At 49.1% G+C, this 23,104-nt stretch overlaps 1 protein-coding gene across 1 annotated transcript in view; it reads right to left on the reverse strand.

Annotated features, from left to right (window-relative positions):
- The window catches only part of LOC147268865 (CD82 antigen-like), a 33,025-nt gene extending 15,842 nt beyond the window's left edge, over positions 1 to 17,183 (reverse strand). The window contains exons 1-3 of the mRNA XM_086193231.1: positions 17,041 to 17,183; positions 3,097 to 3,169; positions 1,867 to 1,939 (exon numbers count right to left, since the gene is read on the reverse strand). Coding sequence (XP_086049357.1) covers positions 1,867 to 1,939; positions 3,097 to 3,159 — 136 coding nt within the window. The 5' untranslated portion in view covers positions 3,160 to 3,169; positions 17,041 to 17,183. The remainder of the gene's footprint in view (positions 1 to 1,866; positions 1,940 to 3,096; positions 3,170 to 17,040) is intronic.
- Positions 17,184 to 23,104: the final 5,921 nt, after the last annotated feature.

A 23,104-nucleotide genomic window follows, 5' to 3' on the forward strand; every position in this document is an offset into this window, starting at 1 on the left:
CTAAGCGCTCTCTAACAGACGGTCTCAGCTGACATTTCACATGCTGCTGCTGACAGGAGGCAACGACTCCAGCAGTGAGGGACCCACTGCAGAACCTCTGCGGAGACCCGCCGTGGTCGTCCTGTTCATGCGCTTCTGCTCGCTCAGACTGGAGGGAACCACGTTTGGCCTCACTTGTCATGAAAACTAGGAAGGGCAGAAGTACTTTGCTTGTGCAACTGAGCTGGAACTGCCCCGTCAGACATGATCCTGGGTCTGTCATTAATCACTTCCAGTGGTCTCACCTTCAGAATAAAAGCAAACATATTCTGTTATGATGAGAGTTTTTCATGACTGCCTTTTAGAGGCTTATTCTGAAAAATTCAGCATTTTTGTTGTTTGCCTTTCAGCAGCTATGTTAAAATCTCTCACTAGAGAAAGAGAAGGAAGCACGACAGAGAAAGCAATGAAGAGAGATTCCCTGCATGACTCAAAATAATCTTTTACTTTCACAAAGTCCAGAAAAGACCAAGCCTGTTGGACGCTTGTGAAGAACGGTTTCCTACGGTGGACCCGACACCTCTGCAGGCTTGGCACTGACCTGACCATCAACACCTGACCCTCACTGGGGTCACAGTGAGGGTCATCAGACCGAAGGTGGACAGAAGCTGGCTGGGACATGGATTTGTCTCACAGACAGTCAGAGACACTTTAACACAGTGGGAGCCTGCAGCCACAACTTGGCCCGCTTTCAGCTTCTTCAATAATGGCTCATCTGTGTTGGCCTGCAGGCTCACTACAAGTGGATCAGTGTGAAGGAGCCACTGGGAATTAATAGATTTATACACGTGTGGTCCGCTTGGACAGCGTTGTCATGCTGAGTTAAATCAGCAGGCAACAGAACGGAAACCAAACCTCAGTTAGTTTGTTTAGTTGATCAGAGCTCACTGCACAAGGCTGGTTATGATCTCTGAACGAGGAACCAAGTCAGTGGGTTCACGCGTGCAGCTGCTGGCTGAGGCGCTGCTGTGTCCCAGCGGGCTCCGTCCAGGACGGCGCTCCCGTCAACAATTCACACTATCAGAGAGAAGCTGACAGCTCTTGGGGCATCAGTTTGTCTCCTCGTCCAGGAAAGTCTTCTCAGTCGTCACTGTCGTGGACAGAGTGGGTTTTTGTGGAAAATGGGAGTGTTTTTGAAGTCTAGTGTGAGTTGGACGAACTCAATAACTGAACCTCCTCCAACATCAAGTAGATGTTGTAAATGTCAGCGTCATTTGGGTTTATGGGGATTTTAGACAGAAACAGCATGAAGCCCTAGAATATGACGAGAAGGTCAACCTGAGAAGAACACGTCGCAGTGACAAAGATGCATGCTGGGATATCTCTGCAGAACCTCCAGACACACCTTGATACCTTGTCACCTGTGATGGTGGAGACTCACGAGGCTACAGGTCAGGCACCGGAGGTTCCAGGTTTGAATGCCAAAGAGGGAAAATCAAGAATTGGAAATGAAAAACTGAAGGTGATCCTGTGTCTCTCATTTTGTTTTGTCCTCTTGGGGACTGTCATGTCATCCAGACTGACATCACCCGAAGGTCTGCTGACACAACGGGCAAGAACGAACACTGGTTTGGACTCAACTTTGAGAGAAATCACCTATTTTTTTGAAATTCTGACAGCAAACTTTCAATTCATTGCTCAGCCCCAGTTGGAACCGTTTTATTCTGTGTTCAAAGTGGCAGCTGATCAACTGAATCACTACTGCAGCTTCTACCGCCGTCACCCACACCATAGGAAATGAGGCAGACAAGCATCCACTTCCTATTTGTCAAAGATGAAGCGTTTGACACAAAACAAGCAGCAGACACACGAGGCTGAGGGACTTACTGAGGACAACGATGAAGCTCTGATTGTCCAGGAGGAGCCAGAGTCCGAAGCCCATGATGACGGCCCCCAACAGCTGCAGGACACACACACACACACACACACACACACACACACACACACACACACACACACACACACACACACACACACACACAGGGAACAGATATACATCACATTACAGCAGTCTTGCATTTATATTCTGTTAAAAAAGCAAAATGCCCTTGAGGTTGAGTTTTCTGGAGGTCGAAGCAGCCATTAACATCTGCAGCAGTGGCCATTAACATCTGCAGCAGTGGCCATTAACATCTGCAGCAGCGGCCATGAACATCTGCAGCAGCGGCCATGAACATCTGCAGCAGCGGCCATGAACATCTGCAGCGGCCATGAACATCTGCAGCAGCGGCCATGAACATCTGCAGCAGCGGCCATGAACATCTGCAGCAGCGGCCATGAACATCTGCAGCAGCGGCCATGAACATCTGCAGCAGTGGCCATGAACATCTGCAGCAGCGGCCATGAACATCTGCAGCAGCGGCCATTAACATCTGCAGCGGCCATGAACATCTGCAGCGGCGGCCATGAACATCTGCAGCGGCCATGAACATCTGCAGCGGCCATGAACATCTGCAGCAGCGGCCATGAACATCTGCAGCGGCGGCCATGAACATCTGCAGCGGCGGCCATGAACATCTGCAGCGGCGGCCATGAACATCTGCAGCGGTGGCCATGAACATCTGCAGCGGCGGCCATGAACATCTGCAGCGGCGGCCATGAACATCTGCAGTGGCGTCCTCCAGCCAGGAGGCAGCGGACCACTGAGCTGCTCCCAGAACTCCTGATGAATCTGGACTTGTAGATGAAGAATCCTTCCAACTTACCAGCCTCATCCAGGCTCTAGAGACCCCCTGCCCCCCCCAGGTCACAGGATAAACGCCTCGGCCAACTGCTACTGTAAATACTATCAACAGCAGTATATAAAATGCCAGATGGAACAATTACTTCAATACTAAAGAAACTATAGAAGCGACCCTTTTGTAGTACTTGTATCAACTTGCAGCACATTTACTTCGGGCCAGACCCACTGACTGAGATCAGTACTGCATTTTGTTTTGTTTTCCTTCAGAGCAGCTAGAAATACTCCATCTACAAATACCTTGAAGAACACACTGTGTATTTTATAATAGTACATTATCATATGTACATATGTAGGTGTTAAGGGAAAATACTCACAAAGAAGATGAGGTTGAAGAGGAACAGGAAGTACTTGGTTGCGGTCATGCAGCCTTTCCCCATGATGACTTGCCTGCAAACAAGAGAAGACGAGCAGATGACGAAGACGAAACATCTTCACCCAGGTGAGCGTTTGAGCTCCAGAACTCCCCGTTAAGAAGTCCCTTTTACTGGGAAGAAAGACAAACGTTGGATGTCTTTTGTTTGTTACTTTATCACATTTTTAAAAGTTCATTGAAATTAGAAATACAGTTTCAAATCTATGCCGTTGAGACGGGGCAGTCGTGAGTCCAGCCTGGAGGAGGGTGGAACCATCAGGAGACCACCAGCTCGGACAGGTTGCCGCGCTGTCCCGTGCACCTGATGGAGCATCAGCGCCGTCAGCCGTTGTTTAAATGGACGTTGAGACAAACATGACTGGAGGACTGACACAGAGAACCTGCACAACTGGGAAACCCCAGAACGTTTCAGTGACTTCTGAATGACAAGCGACTCTCCAGCGCTCTCCCTGGGGAGCAAGAACACACACACACACACACACACACACACACACACACACACACACACACACACACTTCATTCCCTACTTCCAACTGTCATGTTAATCCCGTCTGAATGAGGCTTAAACTGGCCTGGCTGATCATGATCAGGACCAGGAAGATCAAATCTGCAGGATTACACCCACATAACCAGTAAAACCCTAAATCTCAATCTGTGTGTGTGTGTGGGGGGGGGGGGGCATGCACACCAAGCTTCCTCTGATAGACAGTCACAGTTTCACGCATCGTCATACAACCAATTCATGTGAAGGATTTCCGTCATGCAGAGCTGGAGGCACCAGCTGGCAGTTGGCGGTCTCCACCGGCCTGGCAGCTGAACACAGGCAGACCCGCGAGGGACTCGGGATGTCGTCAAGACTCAAACGTTAACGAGGTGGTTCTGAATAACAGACGGAGGCGTTTGCAGTGATCGGTGGTGACCTCTCACATTTGGTGCTACTGGACATGTGCATGCCTCGATTCAAGCAGCTTCTTCACTGCTCGTTACTCAAAGGCAAAAATCCAGTCAACTCGACTGCTTTGAAACCTGGAATACCACAAATCCAACAACCTGCGTCCCACACACCCAGGACACGGAGCGACTCAACAATCAAACAATTAGACATAAAACCAGAACTGACACCACAGGACAAGCTCGAGAAACGTCAACGTGCAGCATCACAATTCCCCAGAGCCCGAAGGGACATGTTCAAAATGCCTCTTCTGCCCATCCAAACACTCTTCCTTTTGTTTAGAATGTTTAGAACAGACAATCACAACCGTTGGAGGCTGAGGGTTGTTGTTGTTGTTGTTCCTTTAAATGTGACACATTCCATCAGGACCAACTGAACACTGGCAGCAAAGCTCCTGATTCACAAACTGAAATTAATTATTTCTCTTAAGTCAGTAAAACTACTCACTCTCTCTCACACACACACACACACACACACACACACACACACACACACGCACACACAGAGCCAACTGGCTTTCATCATGTGGTGTGAGGGACTGATTAGATTCAACTTTATTGCCATTGCATAAGAAAACAAAATGCAGTTTGGCATGTAAGTACATGTGGTAGGTACATGTGATTTGTCTATAATGCAACAATCTCACAGAAGACACACACACACACACACACACACACACACACACACAAACCAGTGAACAGTTAAAGAATTTGTAGCTGCCTTGACCTGATCGGACCATTCAGGCAACAGCGGCCATGTTGAGCCGTGGACAGCAGCAGACCGTGTCCACCGCCGCCGCTCACACGCTGCCGTGGAAGCATTTCTGTTAGGACAATATGCAAAAAAACAAAAACAGCTAAGTGGGGACGTCACACTAACGCACTCTAGAGGAATCGCTGGTGATGGGGTTGGACATGACCTCCATGCCACGGCTGCGCCACCAGCAGCAGAGCCAAGTTCACTCAGTCTTCAGTAGCAGGACCCACAGAAGTGCAGTATTAGCAAAAAAATACACTCAGAAGGTAGCAGCTAGAGCTTTGATCAGGGGAAGTATCTGGCGTGATCGCATAGAACGCGTCGATGACCTTCACCTTCCCTGAACACAGCAGCCCTTAGTGACCTCGGCTCCTACGTCCTGCGACAGACACGACCTCTGACTGTCCAATAAATCCATGACAATCTGGGTGAAATATGGAGGCACGGCTCAATTTTTCCTCTTAGCAGTGAAGCCCTGCAGCGTGAGCACAGTGCCCGGGTACCCGACCCACATTCACTGTAAATGGGTTACTGTTACAGCACTCTTGTACCAGTTCACTGTCGTGTGTGTGTGTGTGTGTGGGGGGGGGGGGGGGGGGGGGCACCTGCAGGGACAACAGAGGAGGAGGATATGCAATGAGAAAGACTTTTTGGCAAACAGTCGTGCCAAAACCAGATGGAAGGTATTACAGAGTAGAAGTGCGCGGCTGGAGAGCAGGTCAGGGTTTGATTGTTGTATTTCTGACACACGGCCTTCTACTGCTGTCCCCACGTTTAGCAGATCGGTTTTCAATCCTGCAACTTTAAAAAGTTGTTGATATGAAGAGTCAGATTGTGCAAGAGAATAAAAAAAAACATTCAAAGTCAGCTGAGAGATTTGTGCTCTGTCCTTATATAGAGACCATGTGTCAGTTCCTCAGTTACAAATATACAATTTTGAACCGCAGTTTGTAATGAAATTAAAATAAAAATCAGTTATCGATGCTCATACGCACAAATTCAGGCTAACAAGGCTGTGCTAGCAGGGAGATTAGCATTCTCCCCTAGCAGGGAGTGCTAGCTCAAATAGGCTTTGGTTTCCCCTAAAGGGAACCATATCAAATCCCATATTTAACCACGACAGGACACATAAGAGCGCTGCATGTTGGGATGATTTAGCAACGTGGGGCTGTTGTCAACTAGCATACCTGGCCACTCGCCATGCTAGCTGGACCCCGCCGCTCACTGGCTGCCTGCAACTGGGTGGTTGTCGCTGTCAGCCCACGGCCAAAAATGGCGTCATCAGGGTTGCCAACCGTCCCGTATTTGACGCGCATGCACCTGTTTCAGCTCAAATAAGGGGCGTCCCGGCTAATACGGGACGGCTGGCAACCCTAGGCCTCATGTGGGTGGATCAGGTTTAGGTTTGAGTTTAGTAGTTACACGTGACATTAGCGGGACAGCTAACCCTAACTTAGCATGCCTGGCCCCCAGCCAGTAGCAGTGCAACAGCGGCAGCAGGGTTACCTCCTCATTCCCAGACTATTCAGCCCCCCCCCACCAGTCCGTCTGGTTTCTTTTCAAACTGCACATCAATTTTAAATTTCCTACATAATAAACGAGTTTTTTCCATCCAAACCTGCCACATTTTCATTTTAGTGTTTCACTTCTCCAGTACTTCAGTAGTTTTCACTCAAGCATATTTTTGCATCAGATGAAACGTGGAGAAAGGAAGAGGCTGGAATTACATGAGTGACTCAACTCCCCTGACAAACAAAATCTTCTAAAATATTTCACTAAAGATTTTTGCGTGTGTGTGTCCGCCGGTGACAGCCACAGGACAGACGCACTGCTCCTGGGCTGTCTGTCCATATGTCCGTCCCATTCTCATCAGCATAAGTTAACGTCTCTGGAACGCCTTGAAGGACTTCCTTAAAATTTGGTGGGAACCCCCACTCAGACTCAGGAGGCCCCCAAGCATGAATGTCATTGCGTTTGTTGGTTTTAGTTTTAAGCTTCTGTTGTTTCCCACAATATCACGGCTCAACGGGAAGCATCGCTCAGCTGTGGGGGGGGGGGGCATGTCGAGCCAGCAGGGCGACCAGTTGTTCAAGTGGTAAAACAGACAAGACACAACTGGTAAAAATGTGTTCTTTGCATACAATAACGAGTTTTGAAATTTTGGGCTATTTTGTTTCTTAACTTGTGCGCTTTCAGAATAATTGAAATCACATTGATGCGCACATTAGAGGCTGAAGTGGAGATTTAGAGGCGCTGTTCAATTTAGAAATGAATTCAGTTCTTGTTGTCCTACAAGTGGAAACTCATTCACAGTAGAGCATGCAAACCCAGCGTGATGAAGCCAGGACATCGGTCCCAGCAGTTGCACCGCAGTTACAACAAACAACAACAAAAGAGGGTCCGTTTGAGACGTGTTTTGAGCAGCAGCTGGTGAGTGAAGAGCAGCAGGAATGTACACGATGTTCCAATTCATCAATTAACCCCAACTTGGTGAAAAGCACTTCTAAAAACACAGGGACGATGATACTCATGACAGATGCTTGTTCCTACACATACAATAAACACACGACTGAGCAAAAACATCCAGGAACTAAAATAGAAACGTGCTATTCTAATCATTTCCACATTAAGCCTTCTGGCCTGTCTGGAGAACATTATGAAGGCAGTAAATATCATCAAAGGCCTTGTGAAATGGCACTGCAGTTAAAATCCGTGGAGAGTCGAGCTCGTACATGGTTCTGAAAGCAGGCCGTCGGTCCATTTGGACCAAGTCAGTTCAAGTCAAGTCAGTTTTAGTTGTATGGTGCCAAATCAGAACAAAAGTTATCTCAAGACTCTTTACAAGTAGAGCAGGTGGTACTCGGCGGTTTTGCGCTGCATTTTCTCGCAGGCCGTTTGAAGGCAGCCCCTTTGTGCACGTTGCAGCTGCAGGTGCCATCTCTGCAGGATCTCCTTCAGACATTCTGTTTTACTTCACATGCTACGGTGACGGCTTTGTTTCCACGTGGAACCAAACCAAATCCATTCCTGAGTTAAAGAATCACTGCTACCAGAAGTGCAGCTGGCGTGGACGGTGCAACACTCACTGGAAAGTCAAAGCCAGCCGAAACAAAGAAAAATAAGAAACAAGCAGTGAAAATGTAAAGAGGTCTTGACCTTCACTTGGATGAAGTGCACTTAAAGAAGTACGACAACTTTTTGGGAAGGAACAATTATTGTCCATCATTTTTAGTATCACACAACCAGACACAGACGCCTCTCTTCTTTGTGCATTACAGAGCTCCAGACTGCTGATGGCTGACTGCTAGTTAGCTTAGCTGCAGTGAAACACTGATAATCATCTCAAAAGTCATCAAACACTCATCAAAAATGGTCTTGGCCCGCATTCACAAATTTGTGCAATATTCTTCATATTCAGATGCGTATCTGGAACTACTTTCTGACTGGGGCAGTGATTCAACACAGCACCTCATAAAGTCAGCCACCGAAACAATCTGACAACTAGACCGGACAACTAGAAGTGCAACTGTTGCCACTAAACACCGCCAACTTTGTCAGAGAGGATGAGGAGAAGCACTTCCTCTGGGAAAACCAAGAGCCTGCAGGCCTCTGAAGCTGAGAGCAGGCGGGACTCTGACACTGCACTTCATCCCATAAAATAACATTTTGTTTTCTGGTGACTAATTGGCATAACAATACTGCTGTTCATGCAAGCAAAGACTGGAAAAAGTGTATTTGATGATGGAGACCCCCCGGACACCATCCGTGGTCTCAGGAGCCCATCCAGACTCTGAAGGGTTTCATGCAGGAACGTGGGGGCTGAACACAAGGACTGAGCCGCACCGGGAGTCGTCTCAAGGGAGCTGAATCAGTCACAGCACAGTACTGCACTGATGTGATCCGGTAGTACTGTACTGCACTGGTGTGATCTGGTAGTACAGGAGTGCACTGGTGTGATCTGGTAGTACAGAAGTGCACTGGTGTGATCTGCTAGGACAGGAGTGCACTGGTGTGATCTGGTAGTACAGTACTGCACTGGTGTGATCTGGTAGTACAGAAGTGCACTGGTGTGATCTGCTAGGACAGGAGTGCACTGGTGTGATCTGCTAGGACAGGAGTGCACTGGTGTGATCTGGTAGTACAGAAGTGCACTGGTGTGATCTGCTAGGACAGGAGTGCACTGGTGTGATCTGGTAGTACAGTACTGCACTGGTGTGATCTGGTAGTACATTACAGCACAATATTGCACTGGTGTGATCTGCTAGCACAGTATTGCACTGGTGTGATCTGGTAGTACATTACGGCACAGTATTGCACTGGTGTGATCTGGTAGTACAGTACTGCACAGTATTGCACTGGTGTGATCAGGTAGTACAGTATTGCACTGGTGTGATCTGGTAGTACATTACAGCACAGTATTGCACTGGTGTGATCTGGTAGTACATTACAGCACAGTATTGCACTGGTGTGATCTGGTAGTACATTACAGCACAGTATTGCACTGGTGTGATCTGGTAGTACATTACAGCACAATATTGCACTGGTGTGATCTGGTAGTACATTACAGCACAATATTGCACTGGTGTGATCTGGTAGTACATTACAGCACAATATTGCACTGGTGTGATCAGGTAGTACAGTATTGCACTGGTGTGATCTGGTAGTACATTACAGCACAATATTGCACTGGTGTGATCTGGTAGTACATTACGGCACAGTATTGCACTGGTGTGATCTGGTTGTACATTACGGCACAGTATTGCACTGGTGTGATCTGGTAGTACAGTACTGCACAGTATTGCACTGGTGGGATCAGGTAGTACAGTATTGCACTGGTGTGATCTGGTAGTACATTACAGCACAGTATTGCACTGGTGTAATCTGGTAGTACATTACAGCACAGTATTGCACTGGTGTGATCTGGTAGTACATTACAGCACAGTATTGCACTGGTGTGATCTGGTAGTACATTACAGCACAGTACTGCACTGGTGTGATCTGGTAGTACAGTACTGCACTGGTGTGATCTGGTGGTACAGTACTGCACAGTACTGCACTGGTGTGATCTGGTAGTTCATTACAGCACAGTATTGCACTGGTGTGATCTGGTAGTACAGTACTGCACTGGTGTGATCTGGTAGTACAGTAGTGCACTGGTGTGATCTGGTAGTACATTACAGCACAGTATTGCACTGGTGTGATCTGGTAGTACATTACAGCACAGTACTGCACTGGTGTGATCTGGTAGTACAGTACTGCACAGTATTGCACTGTTGTGATCTGGTAGCACAGTATTGCACTGGTGTGATCTGGTAGCACAGTATTGCACTGGTGTGATCTGGTAGCACAGTACTGCACTGGTGTGATCTGGTAGTACAGTACTGCACTGGTGTGATCTGGTAGTACAGTACTGCACTGGTGTGATCTGGTAGTACAGTATTGCACTGGTGTGATCTGGTAGTACATTACAGCACAGTACTGCACTGGTGTGATCTGGTAGTACAGTACTGCACTGGTGTGATCTGGTAGTACAGTACTGCACTGGTGTGATCCGGTAGCACAGTATTGCACTGGCGTGATCTGGTAGTACAGTACTGCACTGGTGTGATCCGGTAGCACAGTATTGCACTGGTGTGATCTGGTAGTACAGTACTGCACTGGTGTGATCTGGTAGTACAGTACTGCACAGTATTGCACTGGTGTGATCTGGTAGCACAGTATTGCACTGGTGTGATCTGGTAGTACAGTACTGCACTGGTGTGATCCGGTAGCACAGTATTGCACTGGTGTGATCTGGTAGTACAGTACTCCACTGGTGTGATCCGGTAGCACAGTATTGCACTGGTGTGATCTGGTAGTACAGTACTGCACTTGTGTGATCTGGTAGTACAGTACTGCACTGGTGTGATCCGGTAGCACAGTATTGCACTGGTGTGATCTGGTAGTACAGTACTGCACTTGTGTGATCTGGTAGTACAGTACTGCACTGGTGTGATCCGGTAGCACAGTATTGCACTGGTGTGATCTGGTGGAACAGTACTGCACAGTACTGCCGGGGTTTGATGTCGATGTTTTTTTCAAGCTGGTTTAAGTTTCTATGTTTGAGTCCATTTCTCTTGATAACCAAGCAAGTCGACTCCATCCGTTTACCAAATGTCACCATCACTCTGTTGTCCCTGACGACCCATGACAGGACTTGTTCACCCAATCATGCAGCTTGAATATTAACTTTTAATTTTTTCCCCCTACATCTGTTAATACAGGCTGTAGAGGCCAGGCAGTCGGACCTCTTCTCCTGTCTCACTATGTAGCAAGTACACACACACCCACACCCACACACACACATACATACACACACACACACACACAAACCTAACTTTCCCTAACCCTGACTGCCTAACCCTAACCTTGACCCTTAAACCTAACCTGAACCTGATTCTAACCTTGACCCTAAAACCAAGTCTTGACCTTCAAACGGCCCTATGAAAATGTGAGGACTGGCTAAAATGTCCTCACTTTCCAAAAATGTCCTCACTCTGTTGGTTAAATACGTGTTCTACTCCTCACTTTGTAGCAAGTACAAGAACACACACACACACACACACACACACACACACACACACACACACACACACACACACACACTTTTCCTCCCACTCTGGCTACCATCAAAACAATGGTGGCTTTCACACTAACAAAAGGAGAAACTGGACACACACACACACACACACACACACACACACACACACACACACACACACACACACACACACACACACACACACACACACAACTGCTCCAGCCTTATATTTTCTCCACACAATAAAAACACTGGCAGCCGTTTGAAAGCTACACCTCGTCACCGTGAGACGCCGACACACCTCGATGCCACATGGTAGACTGCTACTGCACCTCAACACCTTGATATTCTCGTAAAATAAAAGTACTCACATGGATAGAGTTCAAAATCTCAAACATTAGAATGTCTTGACTCCAGCATGCAGAAAGAGCCAGCCATGTATGTTGAGCTCACAGCTGATGGAGGAGGAAGTGTCCACAAACGTCAGGCTACACTCCAGCGCACCGTCTGGAACAACCCGCCTCTTCTCCAGCCTCCACGAGCACTCTGGGCTCTACTGTAAGCACTCGGTCACGCTCAAGCGTCGTTGGTAGATTCAAGCCAGCACTGGCACATTTCCACGCCAAGTGTCCTCGCCATTTAACCAGCTAGTGAACCTGCTCCACCTGCACCAACAGGTGCCCCAGTATATTCCTGAGGCCAGTCTGGTGTGTCCATGGAGCACTTGAGATAATGACATGAATGTTTGTCATCTCTGCCGTGAACTCAAGCCGTCAACCTCTGATAGTTTATGGGGTTTCGGTGCCTCCGTGATGTCGCGTGAGGCACCGGAGAAGCAGAGAGGAAGCTCATCTACATGCAAAGAGAGAGAGGTCAATCAGACTTGAGCAGCTTTTAAAACCTGCGTGTAAATGGTACTGTGTGGTGAACCCGGGTTCTGCAGGTCCGACGGTGTCGACGTGAACGACTGGAACAGTTCCTTCACTCCTGACCTGCTTGCGCCCGTCCATGAAACCTTTTAGGTAGCAGGTCAGAGACGTGTGAAGTCTGAGATGAAAGGTTAGGTGGTTTTGGGTTTGGATGCCAAAGGACCGCAATCAACTCACCAACCAGAGCACAGCAGCATGCTTCATCCAGGCGGGTGGGGTTCAGGAGGCCTAACAATGGTGGAACGCCGCCTCCGTCACGGGGCTGACAGCACAGAAGCTTTTCACAACAAATCTCCTCAAACCATCTCAGAGCTCATATCGCCGTGGACGATATCGCCTGTGATTAATCTGCAAATCTTAACGCACCGCTTGACTTTAATACAACAAATCATGTGACCAAATACGAGCGCAACTTCCCCCTCAAGTGCACCAACAGCGGAGGATGATAGCGAGACTGACACGTTTGACCTGACACACCATCAGGTTTTAGCCCTCAATTTAGGCAGGCAGGAAGCCAAGCTATGAGAGTGTGTGTGTGTGTGTGAGGGGGGGGGGGGTACTTCAGATGTTACTGTAGCTGATGTACTGTTAGTTGTTCCATCAACTAACTTTTTCCAAGTATATTTGTTTTATTTAAGTCCCAAAAAAATCCCAGCAGTGTCTTTTTCTCTTTTAATGGGTAAGATAATCTCCAGTGCAGTCAGCTGTTGTAGTTCTTGTACCTCCGAACAGGAAAAACTTCATCAATCTACTGCAGCAGAAAACCATCTGGCTTCTCTGCAACCATAGTGGTTGTGGGCGGCGCCAAGACCAAGGAGCCCTGGCACTTAAAGGTGAGAGGTGAGGCGCGTTCTACTCAGGGAACGTCTCTGTAGATTCAAGTTTGTTGTGAAGTTTTCCTGAGAGTTTGCAGGATCAGGGAACTCCCACGATCCCTCTGGCTGCTGATGGCTTCAGCTAGAAACGTTCCCTGACTTCTGAGTTCTGGCTGGAGAGGCGCCGCTACTTCCAGTCTCAGGGTGGCCAGGTTCCAACCTCTGACCACATCTGGCAAAATGTTCCATACTAACGTCTAAAACGACATCAGTTACGTAATGAAAACATGCTTCTGTGCTTCCTGAGAAAAATGATAGTGGAAAAGAACTGAACAAGGTTCTTTCTCTTCTTACACAGATCTGCTCCCACCAGCAGACACACGAGTCGACCCGCCGCTGGATCAGCAGACGACGTCTTTATGGCAGAGAGTGAAGAGCTGTACAGAAACGAGTTCTAGAACCAATCATTGCAAGCCCCTCACCTCAAAGTGAATGGTTAGTCTGTGGTTAACAGCTAGCTTCACGCTAAAGCTACACGTCATGTCGTATGTCGCGGGAGCATTCGCGCTTCAACGAACCCCACCTGGAAACAGGCGTTTCTCTTGGTGCTGAAAGTTGAGATTTACCAACCGTCCTTAAAGGACACGCAGAAGGAAGCCCAGACTTTTGATTGTTGACCGCGTCCGTCTGTTGGCTGTGACGGCGCGTCATGGAAACATCTGCACATTTCAATTGGAGGTAGCTCAAGACGTCGCCCTGAAATTTTCACTGGTTTGCAGAACTTTCTGAAGACTTCAGTGTTGAATAAAAAAAAATCATCTCCTGTTTTTACACTTGAATCCTTGCATGTCTGCCTCTGAATTCAAACGTGTCAAACAGCGTTTTCGTAGATTTCTAAACCATCACCATGGTTTTCTTAGGTCACATGGACTGGAGTAAAGACTGCATTTGTTGGGGACTCGTTTCAGCTGCAGATGAATCCACGATTTGTGTTCTAGTGAAAATTTCTGTCAGTGTGTGTGTGTGTGTGTGTGTGTGTGAGATTGAGTCTAAATAAACTACAGTGTGTGTGTGTTGATGGTGATGAGGGAACATGTCACCCGGAGCAACACTGAGGCTCATTGATGTGTTCTGAATTGTTGTTGGAGGAAAATGGCGCTCTGTGGCTGCGTGAGGAGCGGCATCAGGCCCGCACACACAGGCCAGACTTGTTAGTGGATCCTGTCTTTGTTGGTTTTGACCTTTTGATGAATTTTTTAGCTAAAAAAAGGAGACAGAAAACCAACAGACTGGAGTTTAAAGGGGAGAATTGAAACCTAACAAGCTGAGCTGGACACGTTCCACTTGTGTCGGTGTTTCTGCTTGTAGATCTGGAAATGTTCAGTTTTCCAGTCAAACTTTTGATCTTTGAACAAACTGTAAGTCCACTCCGGCACCAGCATGAACGAGAGGAAGGGTTTAAGTTTGTTTCCAACTCAGATGTTCATGGAGAGCAATGTTGATGATGAGCTGGATAAAGAAGGTGTGGCTCACTGGATTGCCACCTTCAGTCTGTGAGCTGTTTGGGCGCCGTTAGCTATGAGCTAAACATACGTGGCTGGCTCTTTCTGCATCGTGGAGTCACACAGAAGTGATGCAGGGGGGAGAAACATCCTCACGAGAGACTCCTAGCATAGATACAGAGTATCCTTGAGTATTTGACCGGTTCAATACACCTTGTGGGTCAAGTATCTCTTTGTAGTTTACGTCCTTCGGTACATTTGGCATGAAGATCCGACAGCAGCCATCTTTGAGAGCAAAACTGTGCGCCAGTTGGTTTGTTGTGGAGGAGAAACACGAGCAGGCGTCGCAACCTTATTTAATCCATAATTACCTCCAGGGCCATTCCAGTGAACAGGGAGAACAGGTTAGGGACTGGTGCGTCATCGCGGCTCACTGTCAGAGTTTGTACAAGAAACTTCCTACACTACAAACCTGCAGGCGTGGCGTCGAGCTAAACTCGTCGTGTTCAAGATCTCAGACTGTTACGCAACTCTTTGTGCAAAGATGCCCAGAATGCAGCCAAACGCGCTCGTGAGGGCGACTGCAAACAGGCGAGCTGGTTTCTCTCCCGTCTGACTTCTATCCAAACTTTAACCACCTCCAGCTGTGAGGTCCTGAATCCCCTCAACATCTCTCTCCTGCCGGCCGTGCATGGAAAGGTAATTAAGGTCACACTGGAGGAAGAAAACCCTGCAGCCCCTCTGATTTACAGCCTCGGATGTTGAGGAACAGATTCACTGATGGGGGGGTGGGGGGGGGCGTCAGCGACATCACGCCGCCATTCAACAGTGACCCACATTTCCATCTGTAGCACAGACCAGTCGTCATAAACACACAACTTGTAAGGGGGGCAGCGCTGAGTGGCTCGGCCCGCTGAGAGAGGGGCCCCATGGCCGTTTAAACTTATCGACCTTTTATCATCTCTCAATATGGGTCAGACTCTCCCAGTCCAAGCCTCTATGGTGGGAGGACTGGCTGGTCCCAGTGCAACGGGAATACTTGGGGCCATTCGACGGAACCAGAGACAAATCAAGGCGACAGTTAGATAGTAAACAAGTGTGGATGTTTATCACAGCAGCTGGGGTGTGAACGGTTCACCCATCAGCTCTGATGACAAGTGTGAGTGTGTGTGTGTGTGTCAGTGTGTGTGTGTGTCAGTGTGTGTGTGTGTGTGTGAGTGATAGAGATTCTGCACTTTACTTCATCTCAGTTGTCCCTGTGCTACTCACCACAATACAGTATCAAGGAACACTTCCTGCATTTTAGTGGTTTTTCCCCTTCAGTTACACGAATAAGGAGTCACAAAAAGGAAGCGAGTCAGGGCAGCCTGAGGTCTGCTGGTCTGTTGTGAGCAGCCTGGTCACAGCAGTGAGTCCCTGTGCTGAGGCTCACCAGGTGACAGAGGGTCTCTACACGACTCAGTTCATCACCTCTGATGTTGGAGTGAGCAGTCAGTTTGTCTCTCTCACCAGGAGACCCTCACGGCCAGACTCTGTCTCAAACCACGCGTAGTAAAACTGAACTTCGTATTTAAACGTCAAGCTACCAAGTTCGGTTCCTGGTGACGTTCACCAGTACCAGCAGAGGCGGGTTCTAGCAGTCAGGCTCGGCTCAGCACGAACCTCCTCCAGGCTCCTCGAGTGGATTTCTACCACTTTTCCAAATATTTTCTGACCTCCATTTTCAATTCCATGTTTGTTTCATGACTATCCGACCTCAACCACAAAGAGGACCCTGCAGCTGATCTGGTCCCAAGAAGGGGGTCCAAGCCCTGGTCCGAGAGCTGGTTCTGGATGAAATCCTGGCCTGACACATACAGAGGGCTGATTAGATCCAGACTTATCTCAACTGAGCCGGTCTACAGTTCACCAGCGCTCACGATCCCGACTTTCCCTTCAGCAGCAACTCTTTCCCCCTCCAACTAACTTTTAACGAGTCTGAACTCACGCGTCGCGGTCGTCACGTGCCGTGTTTTTCTCTCAGGAACCTTCCAGAGATTAAAACAAACTGCGCATCTTCGCTGCCACAAGTCAAGCAGACTGGCGCAAGACTGCGGCGGGACTGCGAGTAACGACACGCACTAATCCCGCGAGTCTCAGGCGCCACATCAGCAGCTGGACCCCGCTCAGCCCCGCAGCACCGAACTCTGCGAGTTCCCGCGAGCTCCGATCAATCGATGATCGATGCAACCGTGCAGCCACACGCGCCTCGTGCGCGTATCACTAGTTGGAAAGGCGGTCTCCGTGTATTAATACACACACACACACACACACACACACACACACACACACACAGCCGACGGGTACTTACTTGAGATGTGGCGCTAAACTGCGAGGGAAAGTAGTAGCGAAGAACTGTGCGTGTCCTGCGGGCTCTGCGTGGACTGGGTGACCTCCTCCTCCTCCTCGATGCGGACAACAAAGCAGCAGCAGCAGCGAGTCTGCGAAGTGAAGCGCAAGACTGGCGCGCGCGCGCGCGCGGGGGGGGGGGGGGAGGCTCCGCCACACGTGCCCTGCTTTAACCCCTCAGCCGCCGCCCCGGTCAGTTGATGACGTGCATGATGATGGTGTCAGAGGTTCTACAAGTGGGAGGGGGTCTCCTCTGGGGGGTCGGGTGGGAAGCTGGAAGAATATGAATCAAAGATGTAGTGAGGAACCAAATGTGTGAATGATCCTGACACTAGTGACAGGATGAGCAGGTGAGAGGGTGAACAGGTGAGAGGGTGAGCAGGTGAGAGGGTAGGAGGGTGAGCAGGTGAGAGGGTAGGAGGGTGAGAGGGTAGGAGGGTGAGAGGGTGAGAGGGTAGGAGGGTGAGCAGGTGAGAGGGTAGGAGGGTGAGAGGGTAGGAGGGTGAGCAGGTGAGAGGGTAGGAGGGTGAGAGGGTAGGAGGGTGAGCAGGTGAGAGGATAGGAGGGTGAGAGGGTAGGAGGGTGAGCAGGTGAGAGGATAGGAGGGTGAGCAGGTGAGAGGGTAGGAGGGTGAGCAGGTGAGAGGGTAGGAGGGTGAGAGGGTAGGAGGGTGAGCAGGTGAGAGGGTAGGAGGGTGAACAGGTGAGAGGGTAGGAGGGTGAGCAGGTGAGAGGGTAGGAGGGTGAGAGGGTAGGAGGGTGAGAGGGTAGGAGGGTAGGAGGGTGAGCAGGTGAGAGGGTAGGAGGGTGAGAGGGTAGGAGGGTGAGCAGGTGAGAGGATAGGAGGGTGAGAGGGTAGGAGGGTGAGCAGGTGAGAGGATAGGAGGGTGAGCAGGTGAGAGGCTAGGAGGGTGAACAGGTGAGAGGGTAGGAGGGTGAGCAGGTGAGAGGGTAGGAGGGTGAGAGGGTAGGAGGGTGAGAGGGTAGGAGGGTGAACAGGTGAGAGGGTGAGCAGGTGAGAGGGTGAACAGGTGAGAGGGTGAACAGGTGAGAGGGTGAGCAGGTGAGAGGGTGAACAGGTGAGAGGGTGAACAGGTGAGAGGGTGAGCAGGCTGAGCAGCAGCGACATGGGGGTTCAGGAGGGTACAGACAGGGCCGTGGTCTCACATGAACAAAGGGTGTCACTTCTCTTTCAGTTTTGCTTTCTGTCAAGAAAAATATCTTGAACACTTGAGGGCTCTGTTTGATGGGTGTTTAGGTGTGTGTGTGTGTGTGTGTGTGTGTGTGTGTGTGTGTGTGTGTGCGCGTGAATGCGTTTGAGTGTGTGTGTTTGTGTGTGTGTTCTCTCGGTCAATCTTACTCTTTAGTCAAGTGATAACAGATTTACTACTGATTCACACTGATAACAAGCAGGTGTGTTAGTAGGTGATGAGCCTCTATAAGCGCAAGCACACACAAACACACAAACACACACTAAACTCGGCATAACAGACATAAGACTGACAAAGATATAGAAACCAGCTGACTGAACTGGAGGCCTGTCTGAAGGACAGAAACATGGAGGACCATCATTTCCTTTATTAAACTCTGATAAACTGAAGTTCTTGTGCTGGGCCCAAACACCTGAGGACCACCTGATCTGATGAGACAGGTACCCTGGATGGCACCACCCTGGCCCCCAGCACCACCGTAGGAACCTAGGAGTTCTCTTTGACCAGGACCCTTTAACTCCCTCATTCAACAAACCTCCAGGACGCCTTCTTCCATCTACGTAACATCGCTAAGATCAGACACATCCTGGCTCAAGAAGACGCAGAAAAACTAGTCCCTGCTTTTGTCACTTCCAGGCTGGATCACTGCACCTCCCTCCTACCAGGCTGGACTAATAAGTCCCTAAAGACTCTCCAGCTGGTCCAGAACGCTGCTGCCCCCCTGACTAGAACTGGTAGCAGAGACCAGGTCTCTCCTGGACTGCTTCTCTGCATGGCTCCCTGTCAGATTCAGAACAGAATTTAAAATTCTTCTTCAACCATCAAAGTCCTCAACAGTCAGGCTCCTTCATCCCTGACAGAGCTCCTAGTCCCCTATGATCCAGCTAGAACCCTTCACTCCCAGGATGCAGGGTTCCTGCTGGTTCCTAGAGTTCTAACAGTAGAATGGAGCCAGAGCCTTCAGCTATCAGGCTCCCCTCCTGTGGAACCGTCTCCCAGTTTCAGTCCAGGACCCAGACCCCCTCTCTAGGTTTAAGAGCAGACTAAAGACCTCCTTGTTGATCAGGCTTATAGTCAGGACTGCTTAGGCTGGCCCTTAGATCTGCTGCTATAGGCTCAGACTGCTGGGATCTCCCATGATGCACTGGGCTTCTCTCTCCTCCTCCTGTCCTCAGACATGTTCCTAACTCCTCTTCTTCTCCCCTCATCCCAGATCCTGGTGCTGCTGGAGGAGGCTCCAGACCTGAAGAGGCTCCAGCTGCCACCTGTAGCTCCACCTGCTCACGTCCCCGTCTGTCCATCAGTCTCTCCTCCTTTCTCTCTCTCTTTATCTCTGTCCCTCTCTCTCCTTCTGTCTCTCTGTCTTCCTCCATTCTCTGTCTTTGTCTCTGTCCATCAGTCTCTCCTCCTTTCTCTCTCTTTATCTCTGTCCCTCTTTCCTTCTGTCTCTCTGTCTTCCTCCATTCTCTGTCTTTGTCTCTGTCCATCAGTCTCTCCTCCTTTCTATCTCTTTATCTCTGTCCCTCTCTTTCCTTCTGTCTCTCTGTCTTCCTCCATTCTCTGTCTTTGTCTCTGTCCATCAGTCTCTCCTCCTTTCTCTCCCTCTTTATCTCTGTCCCTCTCTTTCCTTCTGTCTCTGTCTTCCTCCATTCTCTGTCTTTGTCTCTGTCCATCAGTCTCTCCTCCTTTCTCTCCCTCTTTATCTCTGTCCCTCTCTTTCCTTCTGTCTCTCTGTCTTCCTCCATTCTCTGTCTTTGTCTCTGTCCTGCTCTCCTGCTCTCTCTCCGTCCCCACTGATCCTGGATCTGCTCCACCTTCCTGCTGGTAAAGGAAGGTTCTGGTGGCTGCTGTTGCAGGATGTGCTGCTGATGGAGAATTGTTGGGTGGAGGTTCATTGAAGGAGGGAGGTGCTGGACCTGCTCTACTTGGACAGAGTCAGGACAGAACTTTGGGGTTGGGGTTTAGCGCTGTATAAATAAGATTGACTTGACTAGAAGTAAACATGGTAAGTTGCCACACTCGGGCCAGTGTGGAGGACCGGAGCATCCCTGCATGCTAGCTGAGATGGCTCCTAGCAGTTAGCCGTCTGCTTCCGTATGCGTGGATGCTGTTGGTATACCAAATACATCAAATAGTGATTGTGAAACAGGTAATTTTGTGGGGTTGTGAGGGACCCTTTAAACCAGGGGTGTCCAAACTGGTCCAGGACAGCGCCGTGTGGCTGCAGGTTTTCATTCCAAACCAGTAAAAGCAACACCTGATTCTACTTAAACCCTGACAGAAATCAACTCTTGTATTTTGACAGTGATTTAAGAATTTTACAACATGTCGAAGGACGAATTCCTGGCGCTGAGCTGGAGTCCTGATTGATGAGATCCTGGGAGCAGAGCCTCGGGACCCTGGCTCCTCTTTGGGCAAGTAAGGAATGGGTTATAGTGTTTGGGTCACGCTTGTTCAGCACTCTTAAATAACCTGAGCATCAACTCACCCTGATCAATGCATGGTCAGTGTGTCGGTTCTGTTGCGTGTAGCAGATTACCGTCCCACTCCCAGTCAGTATTGACTGACCTGTCTGGGTGGAGGCGGGTGGTGGCAGTGAGGTCAGGGTCAGTCTGAGGAGAACAATGGTTCTCCACACACACCACAACAGCACATACAGCCAGTGTACGAGGGAACGTGAGCCGTGTTCGTGGCTGAAATGGTGTAATTCTACAGCCTCCAGTATGGAGAAGCTGTGATGACGGAGGCCAGACGGAGCTAAAAGTCTGATTGTTTTGAGTGTGACTGCAAAGTTCAGGCATCAAACAAAGTCAGCGACGTACGGAGAGGTCATCCCTGGCCTTCAGACGCTTGTGGAGCAGCTCTGGATCTGCTCAGACGCTGCCTGACCTCACCCAGTCAGGCCCACTTCTTTTGTCACTGTAGCTTCGTCACAAACGCTGTGGCCTGATCCGTCTTCCTCCAACCACCAAAGAGCAATGTCACATGCTGGGGATGAACTTTGATCACTGGCATTCACCTCAGTGATGCTACATGGATGGTACTTAGCTTAGCATGGAGATGTGACGCTTGAGGAAGAAACAGACATTTACAGGCATGTAAAATGATAAAAAAGAATACAGAAATATGAGCTGGTCGAGAGCAGAAGTCGACGTGGACGTTTTCTGTCTGTTAACTGGGCAGGAAGCAGTTAGCTTAGCTTAGCACGGGCGTAGGAGGGAACAGCATGGCTCGGGTTGATGACGCGGCCGTGTCAGGGGCAGGTCATTGTGTAGGTGCCAACTTCTATCTGTGGGGCACTCTTATGATACAAAGACGCCATAAATACTGACATTGAATGAACTTTCATTTGTAGAAACCCATATGAATAAATAATGGAGACGCAAGCGGATTGTGAGAAGGAAAGATGTGAAAGTGAAGTTTTGTCTTCATCAACCAGCCAAACGAGCACTCGCCAGAGGACGAGGTCACGTTTGACTTTGTCACTGTGAGCTGTCAGTTTAACAATTAATAAATCATGGATGTTAATCACATATACATTTAGCCCTCGTGCATTTAGGATATTTCAATTCAACTAGATTTGGGTAAATAAATAAATAATCCACCTGACCATCCCCTTCAGGGTGCAGGGGGTGGAGCCTATCCCAGCTGACATTGGGCGAGAGGCGGGGTTCACCCTGGACGTGTCACCTAAATAAATAAACATGTGAAATGATTCATAAAGGAATAGATAAACATTACATAAGGATCACCATGACAATCACAGGTATGAGCCACGACTGAACTCACGTACAAGCCGAGTCCACGGACAGGGTCAAGGGTCAGTGTTTGCCACTGCCCCAATTCAAGTGTCAGTCACGACGAGGAGGCGTGTGCCTGCCGCTGCCACCACCATCAGATGGAGTCAAACATGGCGTGTGGGCTGCAAGAGCCTCAGAGACGCTGCAGTCTGGGGTTGGAGGGGGATTCTGTTCCTGTGGGGGTCTTTGTGTGACGGGGACCAGCACTGCGGGCTAAACCATTCTAAATCCAGCGAGGCGATCGCCTACCTTCCGTGTTCACATGCCAAGTATGGAGGACACCAGCGGACTTTGAGGCAGTTAACATGATTCAGACGTCATGTTTAAAGTTTTGCCAACTCGACATGCAACACCATGAAATGAACAAGATTAGCTTTGTGAAAACAGGAGTTTTTGTAAGGCCGGACGTGCTAACGTTGTAAAGCTGCGGCCGCGATCCTGGAGAGCCAACATGGCGCGTTCAGTTGAAGCAGCCCTGCTTGCAAAATGGCCTCATTCCCAATCACCAGTTACGCTGCACTACTTTCTGCAGTAATGAGAGTTAAGTGGGTACATTTGTCTCTGCTTCAGACACTCAACTGTCCCAGGAATCATTTGTGACACTAGAGCACCGTGACAGAATCAACCCCCAAATACAAGTTCATCCCAAAGGCATCCATGCAGCTGCATACTTGTCATTGTGCCAACTGATGACCCACAAAAGTGACAAGCTTAGTTTAAGCAGTTTATTGTTGAGTTGCCACACTTTAGAGAAACAATTTCTGTCTGTCTTAATTACAAGAAAAACAGCAGTACAGGTGATTCAGCTGCATTTACAGGACATAAAAAAGGCACTTTATCTGCTGAGTGACGCTAAAAGCTCCAGACCATTGCTCCCAGTCTACCAGGTCAGAGCTGTGCTGACTGGCCAGTGGTGGAAGCCACTCGCGTACATGAGCTCCAGCAAAGTCGCCTCGAGTGCAGGAGACTAAACAGTACCATCATCACGCAAACTGGATTTTAGAACAAACCACAAG

The sequence above is a fragment of the Aulostomus chinensis genome, chromosome 2 (genome assembly GCF_037954235.1).
Source record: "Aulostomus chinensis isolate RoL2024-O1b breed Wild chromosome 2, RoL_Achi_v1.0, whole genome shotgun sequence".
In the NCBI taxonomy this organism is placed as follows: domain Eukaryota; kingdom Metazoa; phylum Chordata; class Actinopteri; order Syngnathiformes; family Aulostomidae; genus Aulostomus; species Aulostomus chinensis.